This window comes from Aegilops tauschii, chromosome 1, assembly GCF_002575655.3.
Source record: "Aegilops tauschii subsp. strangulata cultivar AL8/78 chromosome 1, Aet v6.0, whole genome shotgun sequence".
Taxonomy (NCBI): Eukaryota; Viridiplantae; Streptophyta; class Magnoliopsida; order Poales; family Poaceae; genus Aegilops; species Aegilops tauschii.
This window is the reverse complement of record NC_053035.3, coordinates 353,620,166-353,635,404: the sequence shown is the minus strand read 5'-3', so window position 1 is coordinate 353,635,404 and position 15,239 is coordinate 353,620,166. Positions and strand designations below refer to the sequence as shown.

Here is a 15,239-nt window from a genome sequence, read left to right as displayed (position 1 = left end):
CAGATAACAAGGTTTTGGATGCATCCGGAACATGTAAGATATCTTTGATTTCAAGATTTTTGTGTGGTGTTTTGATAATTGCTTGACCAATATGACTAATGTCCATACCTGCACCGTTTGAGGCGGTGTAGACTTGATCTTGGCCACGATACTGCTCATGCATTGTCATCTTCTCTAGTTCGCCAGTGATGTGATTTGTGGCACCCGTGTCCATGTACCAATTGGTGTCAACACCATAGGACACGTCGGCTGCAGCTGAACTTTTTCCTTTTGGGTAGTATCATTGGCATAACGCCAATCACAATCTTTAGCAATGTGATTTGTTTTTTTGCAAATTTGACATTTACCCTCGTAGCCCTCGTAGCCTTGGAAGTTACGCCCCCTGTTGTTGCTGTTGGGGGCGCCGAGGGTTGTTGTTGCCGTTGTGAGGGCCCTGGTGATAGTAGCCGCCGCCACCACCATGATAACCCCCACCGCCGCCGCCGCCTTTGTTGTTCTGGTAGTAACCGCCGCCACCGTTGTGGCCGTCGCCGTTACCGCCATAGCCACCGTTGTGGCCACCGCGACTGCCGCCGCCGTAGCCACCAGAACCATGGGATCCTCCCCCGTTGCCCTTCTGGTTGGGATAGTTGCCCTTGTTACCTCCTTGCTGGCCGCGAGAGACGACGTTCGCCGACGACTTGAAGGCGCCGCTGCCGTTCCCATGGAACATCTCGACCCTCTGGTCGAAGTTGGCCACCATGGAGAAGAGTATATCGACGGTGATCGGCTCCGTGCGCACGTCCAGCGTAGAGACAATCGGCTGGTACTCCATGTCCAGTCCTGCGATGATGAAGGAGATGAGCTCGGGCTCTCCGATGGGTTTGCCCGCCGCCGCGAGTTCATCGGAGAGCGATCGCATGTGACCGAAGTATGCAGAGGCGGATTGAGACCCCTTTTGTGCATTGGTGAGTGCAGCTCAGATATTGTTGGCGCGGGACAAGGAGACGGCAGAGAACATGTTTGCTAGGGTGCTCCAGATCGCATGTGATTTCTCAAGAGATGCAACCTAGACAAGAACCTCCTTGGACAGATTCCTAAGAAGGTATGCTACGATTTGTTGATCCTGGATCAACCAGGGGGCATAGGCAGGGTTCATGACGACCTGATCCTTGCCATCAGTGGTCTTGGTGATGATGGTTTTGGAGGGTTCTTCGGTGGTTTGGTCGAGGTAGCCGTATAGACCGGCTCCCATGATTTGTGATCTAGCTTGAGCACGCCATAGGATGTAGTTGGTACGGTAAGAGGTTCGGATGTATTGTTGTTGAGACCGGATGAGGTGGTTGAGGAGGAAGACGACATGGTGGATGAAGAAATTGATGAAGGCGCTAGATGTGATGGAAGGGATTAGGCTTTGTATACCATGTAGAAAATATGGGTAAGCGTCTCAATCTTCATACATGGAGACCCGCAGGTATATATTGATATGTTGAGAGGTTACAGAGGATGGCAGCGTCGAGGCTAACCACATGAGATATTACAGGAGAGGGAGGTGAGAGGATAGAGATAAGTTAAACAGAATATCTATCCTAACAAACCCAACTTGAGAGACAAGATAGCCTCGGCCGGCCCAAGAGTCCTCTGAATATAACTCTATGTTTAACAATAAGCCCCCCGGATGACAGCTATTTTCCCATCAAAATTACTAATCACTTTCTAATTTATTCTTCTAATTGCAGCGGTGGTTGCTGGGCAGAGCCCGGCATTGGCGGAGACAGGGGGGACTAGCAGGGGCCCCAGCCCAGGCCAACATGCAAAATTTTCCATTACACCAGTTACTTGGTGCTAATATTGTGTATTACGATGGTTTGGTTGGCTTTGGCCCTCCCCAAACATGATTTAACAGCATCTGGCCCTCCGCATCAAGCTTTCTAAGATCTTTTAGATCACTAAAGTAGTGTAGTGATCTAAAAGATCTTATATTAGTTTCAGAGGGATTACAAGTTAAAGAGTATATGTAGTTTTTTCCTTTCAACAACAAACTAACTTTCAGGTGCACAATAGCAGCTGTTTACGTCTCTGAAATGCAAGTGTAGAAGCCCCTAAGATACATAGCATTAGTAATAATATTGTTAGGTACCGAACAGAAATATTAAGTTACCAAAAGATTAGAATGTCATAACATGCAGTTATTGTCAACAAAATGCTCGTTATGCCATTTTTCAGGCCTGAACCAGAAGTTTTTTCTGTGATGTCTACAGAGTTCACCGATGTCAATGTTTGAAACAGAGTACTTACGCAGTTACGCTAGGAAGATTGTGACATAAAAGCTGTATAGATTTCCACAAACAACTTCAGAAAAAACAGAGTATAAGTTACCTGGGAACCTTAAATAAGAAAGGATGATATCCAGAGACAACAAAATGAACTATGTGCATGCACCAACATTCCAGGATTGTTATGATTGCTGGGCTGGTATGGATCCCCATGCAGGGAATCTGGCACTACATCAAAGTAACCAGATAAAGAAACCTTGTCCGCTATCTTCCTCCGTTAGATAGACATTTAGCATTAGTGGCAATCCCATGAATGAAGGATAGCACTAGCTTAAGATAAATAAACTCCCATAAAGAGAAAAGAGCATAGAAGCACAGTTGTAGGCCATTCCCGATCTAGTTTTCCAGCATGGAGATTAATGAGGTCAGCATTTCTTTCATTATGTTCAAAATTTACTTACGCATTCCGTTCTTTTGCTGATATGTATGCAAGCAAATGCAGATGTCCTATTAAGTTGAACAAATATGAAGGTATGAAGCAGACAAGGGAGACAAATTTGAACTGAAAACTACAAACAGAAGATCGCCATTCTGTAATTCCAGCTCCCTTTCCTTCTCATAAGAAATATGTTTCATTAACACCATCTACAGCATGGTTGTACGGTCGTCAGAATGCAGTGACCGAAGGTCACCGTTTCTGCATGCAGAATCACACCGTTGAAAAAATTAAGCAATTGCTCCATGTTGAAGGAGATGCAAAGGGCAACTCTCACGAGAAAATAAATTCAGTGTACCTCAGTTTCGGCACGTTGAACGCTGCAAAGACAAAATGGTTCCCGTTACTCGGTATACATACTCTATAGGCACCAGAGTCTGGAAAGCTGCAGGTGTTGGAGATCGACCAGTTGCCTTACCGGAGGTGTTGGAGATGACGGCAGCGGCCTGCAGCTTTGTGTGGGCAGAGCCAATCATTTTATAATAACGAAAAATGAGAGAACAATAATCACCACACAAATTATATAAAGACAGACAGACAAGTGGACCAACTCTCAAAACTACAAATATCGCATTTTATTTCAGTGCAATAATATTATAGTAATGTGTTCAGTACAAGCAGAGACCGCTATGAGCAAGCACACAATGTATACACAAACACCTGCACGACCATTGATACAGGCCCTATAGCTAGGACAATAGCATAAACCCTGGATGTTTGCATAGATGACTGGTGAAGAGTGACACTGGCTTATTACGAAAAAAGGACCGCTAATTCAGGTTCACTTTAGGTTCTTGTTAAACCAGTCAATCATGTCTGACAGGGCTTCCTCGGCGCTCTTCACAGCGCCTGCATCTTCACTTTTGTATCTCACAGCCCATCCATGAGAAACCCCAGGGAAAATCTTGACAAAGTGAGCAATCTGTAGGTTCGTGAAAGACCATATCAGGATGAAAGATTTTGAGCTCCGGTTCTGCAACAATGTCGTACCGATAGTGTGTGTCTCTAATTTACTGTACTTTCTGGTTGCTTTTTATCGATCTTCCTTTTTTATTTCTTATGATACTACACTTTCTGGTGAATACTATATGGTAATACCTTCTTACTTCCAAGAAACTGGTCATTCACATGGATAATAACTAGTACTATAAAATGCTGCTAGGTCCAGTGACTCGTAAAGTAAAATATTGCGTGTAAAGGCTAGTTTGCCCTTAATTAAGGGATGATTGATAGCTCCTCTGATGTCAAAAGCTAATTAGAATGGGAGGAAGTAGCAACACATTATGCTGGAACAGTCAAACAGTATTACTAATCAGATACAGCTTGGCACTGGGCCAGTTTCAAATTTGACAACTTAGTTTAACCTTAGTAATATTACGTATTCCATACCTTGCCAACATCATAGTTGACTTGAAGGTTGCTCGAAATGAGAACTTACCCCTGTGTTAGAAGATAGAACCTGCTCGAACTGTTTGACCAATTCTGGTGGGGATGTTTTGTCATTTTCAGCTCCAAGTACAGCGATGGGGCATTTCACCTCTGAAATATAGCACATGTCATAGTGTAAGAATCTGAAGCCTTTCAAATGGAACAATGTTAAATTCTCAAGGGAGAGATCTTACCTTTGATATCGTCAACAGTAACAGCAGAAGGGTGCAACATAACAGCTGCCTGGATCTCATTAGCTTTCGCTAACTCTGCAACTACCTTTGCTGATATGTGGGGAGAAGGAGCAGAATGCTTAGCAGGTTAAGCCTTAGAATTTTGGGTTCAGATGTAACAAAACAAAATAGTGCTTACCACCCCAGCAATAACCTGCAGCCCCGACAGTAGACACTCCTTGTTCTTTTAGAGCAGCAATAACAGGTTTTGCCTCTTCAAATGCTTTTCCCTGTATAAAGGAACAGTTCATTCGTTTATATTAGATAGATTAAAAACCATAATGCCACATCACCTTCAGCTAGAAGTAACTTCAGAAATGCATAAATCAACTCCATTGTCAAAAAAATAAGTGTGTCTTCACCCTCAGGCGACACAGGGGCAAAAACCCTAGACCACCACCCCTCCCCCCTCCCTTGTTGCCTCATCCTGCCGCCGCTGGGTTGGAGGGGGGATTCCATCCCGATTCCATTCTTAGGAGGCGACGAGACTCAAACCCATATCACGCTTAGTAGGGCGTATCCACATTGGTGGGAAGAGAAGGTGAACAATCAGTCAATATTCTACATATATTCTTGCAAAGTCATATCAAGCTGACATATACATGTTGTTAGATTTGGACCTATTGGTTTTATCATCACATCCCACCCTTGGTTACCTTAGTTAACACTGTCTGAATCAAAGTACCAAGGCCAGCAATCTCATGCGATGGAAACTGGAAAGCTCCCGAAACGTACTACGTTAAACATAAACTAAGGCAAGTGACCTGAACATTTACAAAAAATAAAATAAAAGGAACAGGGTTTGAGGGAATCAGAAGACAACAAACCGTGGCATGTTCCTTGATCCACACTTGTATTGGTCTGTCAGCGTTTTCAGGTACAAATGGATCCCCATGTAAGAAATCTGGCACCACAACAAAATATCCCGATGAAGCAACTTTATCGGCTATCTTCCTTCATGAGGAAAGAAACTGCATCAGAAATTCATAGGTGACACTCGCTGGTTGCGATAAAGTAAAATAGAGGGCATAGTCCGTCATAAAACAGAAGGCCACTAAAAACTATTCAAAAAATATATATTTTTGCGGGAAAAAAACTATTCAAAAAATTAACAGCCCGCCTAAATTCCAGCCATAAATTGTGTGGACATTCCAATAGTACATTTTCCCAAAGTACTTCATCTGTTTCTTTTTACTCTATGCATAAAATTTGTTTGAAGTCAAACTACATAAAGTTTGACCAAATTTGTCTTAAAAAATATCAACATTTACAATACAAAAGTATATACTATGAAAATTAATTTCATGATGCATCTAATAATATTTATTTCATATTGTGAATGTTGATATTTTTTTCTTACTAGCACAATGCCCGCGTGTTGCTAAGGAACCAGAGATGCTATTGGCTTAGGATCATCAAAAGATGATGCTGTCTTACGGATATTGCATGGTTTAGGATTAAAAAGGGAGCATAAATATAACAAAAGGTCATGTTGTAGTCATTGCTGCTTTTTAAGTGACCATTGTAGGTCCTTTGAAAGATTTACTTTGAGATAACATTTCAAATTTTAAAACATAGGCGAATGGGCATGAGTAATTTGAATGCACAAGATCGTTGATTTGGTAGGAAGACAATGCTTATGATCACGTTGAAATTGCAGTGTGTTCATTTTCTTCTGCTATGCTATAGAACTGGAAGAATAGGTTGGGCAGAGAAATTATATATAGACCATGATTTTGAATTGAAATCGTATGCATTTGTAATCTGTGTTTTTATAAGAGTGTTATGCTCATATTAGGGTAGTAGTGTATTTGTTTATCTGGGATAAGTCTCATCACGATATTAACATTTGTTTATTATATCTATACCAGTATTAAAGGACCTAAAGAAGCAGATCCAACTAATCTCGGCCATCAAACCATGTGTATCCAACGACCTATATTGCTTCGACGTCGAGCGCTCAACATGTTTAGCATGCAATCAATATCATAGCAAATATTAACGATAGCACTATCCACATAATTGATGTGCAATTAATACCATAGCTTTCCTCAAAAAATATCCTACCTAATATCAGCATGTCATTAATATATTTTTAAACTCTTAATTAAGACCCTACCTGATATGAACGTGCATTGCATGTACACATTTACTAGTCTTTTGAAACGTTGCTACTCTCACATGTGTGTAGATGTGCATTTATGTATTTGTATAGTCCCACTTGTGTACTCACCACCAACTCTAATCTTTATACTCCTTTCATTTTTATTTAGTCCGTGTATTAGCTTTAGTCAAAGTCAAGCTTTGTAAACTTTGACAAAATTTATAAAAAAATATTAAGGGAAATGTTCAGCGTCAACCGGCTGAAAACAATCTACGCACCCGCCGCCTTCGTTAAGCACCACGTGTCCTCAAAGCCACACTCAAAGAAACATGAGACTTATCTCTTTGTTCAGAAACATCGCTTTCCTCTCCCAGGCTCTCAATTCCTATCTTTTCTGCAACATTACCTATATTGCAAAAAGAATCCACAACATCACCCTTGTTGCAGAAAAAAAAGTGAAGACAGATTTTTTTTCTGCAACACGGTATGTGTTGCAAAAAGAAAAATCCACAACACAACATCTGTTGAAAATGTTTCTGCAACAAGATCTTTGTTGCAAAGTAGAGGAAAAACGTCAACCCCTAGATTGTCCCAAATCAGATGGCCCGCGAGGCGGCGGGTCTTTTAAAAAGATCTGCCGACCAACGCGTAGCAGCGCCCAAATATTAACATATACAATAACAAACCAATACCATTAGATTTATTATTGAATTTACTTTCACATCATATAGATTTATTACTCCCTCCGTTCCAAAATATAGTGCATCCGCACTTCCTGAGGTTCAACTTTTACCATAAATTTAACCAACGAGACCGACTGCGGCGGAGCAAAAATTATATAATTGAAAAGTTCTTTTGAATAGGAATCATTGGTATAAATTTTGCTCCCACCGCAACCGGTCTCGTTGTTTAAATTTATAGTCAAAATTGAAGCGTGGGGATTGAGGACGCACTATATTTTGGATTGAAGGGAGTATAGTAAATGTTTATACTTTTTTCTATAAACTTGGTCAAACTTTACGAAGTTTGACTTCAGTCAACTCCAATATGCAGAGTAAATAAAAACGAAGGAAGTAGGAGAGATATAGTTGGTCAAACTTTATAAAGTTTGATTTCATACAAATTTTATACGCAGACTAAAAGGAAATGGAGGGAGTATGTGTGAATACTGAATAATGAGAAACTTGTATGTTGTATGCGGTGATTGCGATTCAAATATCCTTTGTCCTCCTCGTGCGGATATCATGAAGATAACGGAAAAATCAACAGCAAGCGCACTCGACTGACTCTACAGATATCAGCGCGAAACAGAAGTCGTAATATCAGGAAGCACAGCAGAGAAACGTATAGCTCAGAATCGGCGCTTCAAACCCTGCAAACAGAAGAGGGGAAGCGCTGTTAACCAATCGTTACTAGTGTCCCCAGCAGAGAAGCAGTTGGGTCAACGAGCAGGTAAGACTTCTGGTCGAGGGCGGGGGTTACCGAAGATGTCGGAGATGAGGACGACGGCGGCCTTGGACTCTCGGACGCCGGCGACGTACGCCGCGATCCCGCCGAGGCTGTCGACGACCCTGCCCTCCCCGCCGGCGGGATTGAGCGTCGCCGGGTCCGCGCAGCACTGCGGGCTAGCCATCCTGCCGAGGCTACTGGTGCCTGGGGGTTGGGGCTGGGAAAGGACAAGGCGACGGCAGCGCAGCGGCCGGAGGACAGCGGAACGCTTTGACTGCGACTTGTTTTGAATACTAGTGGCTGGGAGAGACGGAACTGTGCGCGCTAATCATGTTGTCGTATTTGTTAACATTTTCTTATGACAGCATGGATAGTTTAGTGAAAATTATTGAGAAACATGTATAAATGTCCTCCTCTCGTAGGATATCAAGCTATAGGTGAATACACATAAGACATATCGACAAGCACCCGAAGCAACAACGAATACAATTAAGAATACTCTTCACAAGGCGTTTGGGAATAACTATAATCCCACTATTCTGTAGAAAAAATTCAAAAGCATAGATGAACTAAAATATTCAGATGGAGGTTGAATCGATTAGGAGCAGCTGCAAAGTTCCATAACAACACCACCTTACACCACTCTGGCGACACCTACACTACAGTTATCACAAACCTGAGTGACAACCACTTGGAAACAAACAATAATACATAAATGAATCCACAGAAAGAAATAAGTTAAATCAAAATGCATACCAAGAGTATTCGATTGATGATGGGGATCAAGCTTGCAAGAATGTTGTTATCTGCAAGAACAATCACCATGATTAAACGAAGTAGGATGCCAACATGGAAAAAGAGCGATTGAGAGTGTGTAGCATTCATGCACTACATTACCGTTTAGAGTAAACGCGCACTGGTTTGTGTCAATTATTGTCAATTCATGTTGGACAGTAGAGGCTGAACCACGTACTTCCATTAAACACAATCCATCCATATTCCATTATGGCAACTCTGATCTGCATCTATATATGACACATAATTACTAATATCAGTTTTTCTTCCTTGGATAAATCTGGTCATCAGACTGTAAAGATTGACATCCAACCACACGTATAAAACTTACTATCTTGTAAATCAATATCAAAGCAGTTGGAAAACAAACGACAACGCAACATGCATCATGGTGAAACCTCCATACTACAATATCAAACACGAATTCAGATTAACAATCTAAGCAAGAAAATATGAGAGATGCAGTCCTGGTCAGTTTTTGTTTTGTGGCGTCCCCTAAAAAAATAATAATAAATGATGTTCTTACTTTAGCAAGGATACACTAAGCTGGGACGATTCAGTCTAAAATAAAATATGATGGCTACGTAGGATTCGGAAGGCAAGAAATTTGCTTCCTTCCAATAGACATGGTCTGTTGAACTGAACTTCATTTCAGCTAGCTTTGGTAAAAGCCTATAACTGAATTTGTGGTGTTGTCGAGCGACTTGCAGCTCAGAGAGGACTGCAAACATCAAACTCATATGCCCATCCCACATCAAATTTTAAACCCGCCAAAATAAATATTTCAGTTTAGGCTCTGATCATTGTACTTTCTGAATGTTAAGTGTAGTTTCTAAATAGCAGAGAAACCATACCATCTAAGCACAACCCAGTAGCTTGTACAAACTAACATCAAATCTGAAAGAGGAAACTGTCGACAACAGATGAAGGTACCATGGTCTATAATCCTTGGTGAACATCGTAAATTAGGATCAACAAAGCTGACAAGCTAAGAGTAACTTTATAATCACCAAAACTTCTGCATATAATCCGAACAATAAAGTAAAGAAAATTGTGTGGTTCTTTATTTATCAAGTAGAAAATGCTACAGAATTTGGCAGTCAAGTTGTATAGCAGCAATCATCTAAATTAAATAACTCAACAGAAAATGCGTTGCTGTCAGATCACTAATATTTGTTTGTGTTACAGCATGAAGGATGTTAAGGCAGAACTTACCTTTAGAAGGGAGACAAAAAAGAAATATTTGAAAGGAAGAAACCATGAAAGAGGTAGAGACAAAGAACCAGGGCAGGGTAACAGCTCACCAACAAAAAGGCCATCGGGACAAGCCTGTAACGGCGGGATGGTGTCGATGACAAAGGGACAACATGTGGTTCTCCTTGCTCTTCACCTCTTACTCCCGCCCCCTCTCTCTCTCTCTCTCTCTCTCTCTCTCTCTCTCTCTCTCACACACACACACACACACACACACACACATGTCCTTCTCCGAACACTTTTCTCCTTCACCATTTATACAAACAGGTAGTGCTCGCATCTGCAACATCAAAGCCAGAATGCAATTTGGTAAAATATGTGCACAACTGCAGCTACCTATGCACAGTAATTCTTGCAATGCAACCCACTCAAGCAAGAAAGAGGAGCTAGAGAAGGAGGGGGCATGTTACTCACTGTCTGTTTCCCCATCCCTCACAGACACACAAATTGTCCTCCTCTGAGCAGTCTTCTTGAGCATTTATACAAACAAGCAGTGCTGGCATCTGCAAGCTCAAAGCCAAAATAAAATTTGAGATAGTAATTGCATAGCTGCAGCCACCTCTGAATAATAATTTTTGCAACCCATCCCAATCCAATCAAGAAAGAAATAGAGGAGCTAGAGGTGGAGGCGACCATGTTACGTACCTCGGCAGGCAAGCTCGGCGGAGAATCTGATGGAAGTCATAAGCAGCGGGATGAACTGTCCGAGTGCGAGACCCACGACCACCTTCGGCCAAGACGAACACAGGGTAAAGAGCTAGAGGACGAGGAGGATCCAATAAACTGAGAAAGAGTGGAGGGGCGACCTAGGAGAGAGCACGCACAGTCGCGCATACACTGGTGGAGGCGCAGTTTGCAGCCGTCATCGCGTGGACCAAGGGCAGCGCTCCTTGCCTCTTCGAGGGGAGCACTCGCCGGCGGCGGCGCCCTCCCGCATCGAGGCACATCACAGATCGAAACCGCCGCCGTCGCCGCCGTCTTCTCCTCCCACCCACTCCCCCCTCGAGACGACGACGTTGGTGTGGCTCCATGTGAGAGCGGAGCCAGTTCCTATCCCGCTGGAGATGCTCGTGGCGGCGGGGACGGAGGGATATGTGGGAGAGGAAACGAGAGAGAGAGGGAGGTCGCGTGCTGCCTTCGTGGCGAAGATAACCTGGGGAGGTTTTATCTGTGGTAGATGAGCGGCGCAACCCCAATCCCTGCGACAGTAATTTTTTGACGTGGCTAGCGCGAGGGCTCACCCTTTGCGCCACCGTTAATGGGTTGTATATGTTCGTGCAGACTGCAAAGAAGGGTGGAGGCTTCTGCTTGGGCCTCTGTTTACTTATCGAGGCCGCGGACCAGGCCGGCAGGGTGACCTCACTGCTGCTTTTTTTTTCAAGTGGTTGGGCGACCTCACTGCTGACCCACACTGATTACGTTTGTTGCTTTGCTTCCTGGGGAGGTGACCATAGGTGAATGTGATGTTTTAGTCTAAAATTTGCAAAACATCACCCCCACCACCCTAGAACTTGCAGCGAATGCCATGTTTTGGTCCAAAGCCAATCATGACGCGACAAGTGATGCCATGTTGGCTAAGCTGGTCAACAGTGCACATTTGCGATAGCCCCCGCCGTTTTCTGTAATCAACAATGGGTTTTGGTTGCTTTGTGTGATGATTTGTGTAGGAGGCCGCTGGACATCGACTCTGCTCGAAAGATGTGGGAGAGAAATAAGTACAGTATGAGTGAATTATCCGAGTTCTCCATGTTCTCGTGGAAGGTATATATGGCATCTCCCTGGCCTTGTTTTGGGTGCTGTTGCCTCGCCCGTTTCCAGCATTCTTCCCGTCATGAACCTCGCTCTAGCCACAAATTCGAGCCTAAAGAAAATGCCATGCGGGAGCAACTCATTAGTGCTCGCCCAAAGTTTAATGCTAGACAGAAGGAGCCCAATTTTTTTTGAAATTTGAGTCCAACTTAACTGCCCAAAGATAAGTACAGTGTCAGGAGGTCCCAATGCTCGTGCCATGCTGCCATGGACAACCGAAACAATACAGGTGCTTCGTCCATGGCCGACCTCCCGGGCGCGCCCGCCGCTGCTGTGGACGCACTGCAGGCAAACACGTCGGAGACTTCAGCCGGGGAGGACGCGTCGGCGGTGTTGCAGCCGCAGCCTCCGGGTGCGGTCGGGGCTGGACAACCAGTTCCAGGAGCCCGGGCAAAAGGGCCCGCTATGGGAGGAGGTGACCGTGCGCATGGCCGCGGCGGGGTACGGCGGCCGGAGCGTGAAGCCGTGCAAGGAGATGTGGAAGAACATCAACAAGTACTTCCGCAAGGCCAAGGAGAGCGGCAAGAAGCGCCCCGCGCACGCCATGACCTGCCCCTACTTCGTCGAGCTCGATCACCTCTACTTCCACCCCGACCGTGGCTCCGGCGCCGGTGCCGCCTCCTCCTCTGCCGCCGGCAACACCAACACCAAAACTAATGCCGATGCCGATGCCAATGCCAATGCCATAGCCAGCGCCGACGACGCGGGCAACAAGGCAAGCGCGGAGCTGCTGGACGCGGTGGTCAAGTACGCCACCGACACGCACTACGGCGCCCCGCCGGGGTTCCCGACCGACGGCGTCCGTGGCGGCAATGCAGGTCGAGAAGGCACCAAGGACGACGGCGAGGCCGTCGACATGGGCAGGGCGTCGGGCAGAGCAGGCGACGACCACGAGGACGAGGTGGCCCGGAGCCACGGGCACAACGACGACCACGATCATTAGACCGAGGAGCTTAATTAACTACTAGGTTCACATGGTTAGAGCATTCTAGCAGACTACTTAAAATGCACGAAACTGTAAAATAACCGCCAGTTTATAGTTCTAGATAAAAAAAAGTAACCTGAATAGAACCCGTAAACGACACTGATCCGTAAAAAATTTTAAGGAGCGCGGAAAACATCCCCGTCAAACCCGTGAAAATAAGGATTCTGTAGGCAACCCGATGGTACCCTGTATACGCGAAAGACCATTGGCGGGAATCCAATTGCCATCATAACCTTCATGAATCGCTCCCGTCCGCCCGTCCCGGCCGCCGATCGCCCGCCCAGGCCGCCGTGCTCGACGGAGGAGCTAGCTAGCAAGCTCCTGGACTGATTCGCCTCCGTGTGCTGTATTTGGCCGCTGACGGCTTCGTATTTGGTCGCTTCGAGCTAGCTAGACCCGACCGTCAAAAACCCTACCCTATTCTCGAACCCTCTGCCGAGCTCTACCCTGCCAGCATTTATTTGGAAGGGGGCCGCTACTATTTGGCTGCTTCGTGCGCTATCCGTCGGTTTTGTAGGAGCGAGCTAGCTGATCGTGGACACGAGCGAGAGGAAGAAAATGACGCGAGAAAAAATATATGCAAGTATTCAGTTTTACAGTTTAAGTTTAAGGTGTCTGTTCGACTACAGCTTACGCCAACCCCTAAAATGTGTTTTTCGCGAACTGAAAACCTCGTTTTCAGTTCCGCGGTTTAAGGTCTCTGCTAGAGATGCTCTTATGTAGCTAGAACGGATCGACCCGTCCGACATGGGAGATAATTTGCCGTTGCTTCTGCTTGTTGAAAGCTCAGGCATCTACGAAGCTCGTCACAATGTATACGTGCGTACGTACGTATGTGGCACCTACGGATGTGGCCTGCGGAGCTAGTCGGGCATAGCTTCGTACTTGAACGCGAAAAAAAGGCATCCGCTGTTGATTACAGAAAACGGCGGGGGTTATCCGCAAAAATGTAAGAGCATCTCCAGCCGTTCGCCCTCCCAAGGCGTCGAAAAAGTGTCGTCTAGGGGGTGAATCGGCGCTAGCTTGGCGTGTGGGGTCGACTTCGTTCCCAGTCGTCGCCCCCTCAGGTCGCCGCCAATATCGCGCGAGCTCGGCGATATTTCGTACAAGTTTGTGTGAACTCGGCGATCAGGCACGAACTCGACGAAATTTCATTGAAATTTGTAAAAAAATAAATATATATAAAACATGCAAACTACGCCGAGCCACTGCGCCGCGTCCACCGCCCGCCATCTACATGCCGAGAAGCCTGTAGAAACGGATGTAGTTGCCGCGGCCATCATCGTCGTCGCCGCGCGCCCCGCCGTAGCCGCCACCGTCCCCGCTGCACTCCTGGCGAGGGTCGCCGACGCGCTGTGGGGCGCTGGATGGCCCGGCCTCGTCCTCCTCGTCGCTGTCGAGGATGATGACGCCGCCCTCCTCGTGCCCGCGGCGCCGGGCCTGGAGCTCCTCATATGCCCGGCGCTCGCGGCGCACCTGCTCGCGGACGTAGTCCTCCTTCGCCCATTTTAGGGCGGCCTCGTCGTCGGGGGCCGCCATGTCGACGTGCTCCGGCTTCACGGGGAGCAAGCCCGGCTCGGGCTTCGGCCGGACCAGGCGGAGGGAGCGCGGGGAGGGCCGGGCACCCTCGTTGACGACGAGGGCGCCGCTGCGGGTGCGGCGCCGGAGCGGCGTCTCCTCCGGCTCTGGCTTGACGGGGCGGAGCGCCGGCGATTCGGAGGAGAGCGAGCCGGAGCCCGACGACGAGGACGTCCCCGGCTCCATTCGCCGCGGCGTCCAGGAGCTGCCACGGCGGCGAGAGAAGGGCGGCCGCGATGGGTACTCGAGGCGCTGCACGTTGCCGGTCTCGATGTGGTCGAGGACGGCCTCGAGGGTGCGGCCCGGCACGCCCCACCACTCGCGCCCCCGTCGGTGTTGAGGCGGCCGCGGGGGATGATGCCGTTGGCGGAGGCGATCTGCTCTTGGCGGCGGTGCTCGAAGTACATTGTCCACAGCGCTTCGCTATCGGCGACGTACCTCGGCTCGTTCCGCTGCTCCTCCGTGACGGACGAGCTGATGCGGGCGATCTCGGCCCGCCGCGCCGCCCCTTCGGGCACCAGTGGCACGGGGACGCCGTCGGCGCTCAGCCTCCACGCCCCCGGCACACGCATGTCCGGGGGCGCCGGATACTCGGCCTCATAGAGGAGGCACGCCTCCGGCTCTTGGAGATGGCGGCGGCCGAAGCCGTTCACCGCCGCGCAGTCGCCAGGAAACCTCTCGACCATTTGCTCGTCGGCGGGAAGGGGGAGAGTGTTGCTTTGTGAGGCGGATGCAAGGGGGTGAGAGCTGTGTCGCGTTCACCGACGGGGAGGTCACCTTTTATAGCTGCAACGGGGCGACGAGAGGCTGCATGCCGGGCGACGCGTGGCAGGAGCGGGCGGGACGCGCGTCG

General features: G+C 47.1%; 2 protein-coding genes across 2 annotated transcripts; one reads left to right on the top strand and one right to left on the bottom strand.

The window, feature by feature from the left end:
- Positions 1–3,306: 3,306 nt before the first annotated feature.
- LOC109778324 (endo-1,3;1,4-beta-D-glucanase) lies at positions 3,307–11,214 on the bottom strand. The gene is made up of 12 exons (XM_073498046.1): positions 10,821–11,214; positions 10,660–10,741; positions 10,429–10,517; positions 10,065–10,294; positions 8,863–8,990; positions 7,999–8,771; positions 7,861–7,888; positions 5,240–5,366; positions 4,552–4,642; positions 4,374–4,463; positions 4,190–4,290; positions 3,307–3,673 (listed from the first exon to the last, which is right to left on the bottom strand). The coding sequence occupies exons 6-12, from the start codon at positions 8,147–8,149 to the stop codon at positions 3,533–3,535; spliced, it is 729 nt and encodes a 242-aa protein (XP_073354147.1). The 5' UTR covers positions 8,150–8,771; positions 8,863–8,990; positions 10,065–10,294; positions 10,429–10,517; positions 10,660–10,741; positions 10,821–11,214; the 3' UTR covers positions 3,307–3,532.
- A 961-nt stretch (positions 11,215–12,175) lies between these two features.
- LOC109778306 (uncharacterized) lies at positions 12,176–12,766 on the top strand. The gene has a single exon (XM_020336861.2). It carries the CDS (start codon positions 12,251–12,253, stop codon positions 12,764–12,766), a length of 516 nt encoding a protein of 171 aa, XP_020192450.1. The 5' UTR covers positions 12,176–12,250.
- Positions 12,767–15,239: the final 2,473 nt, after the last annotated feature.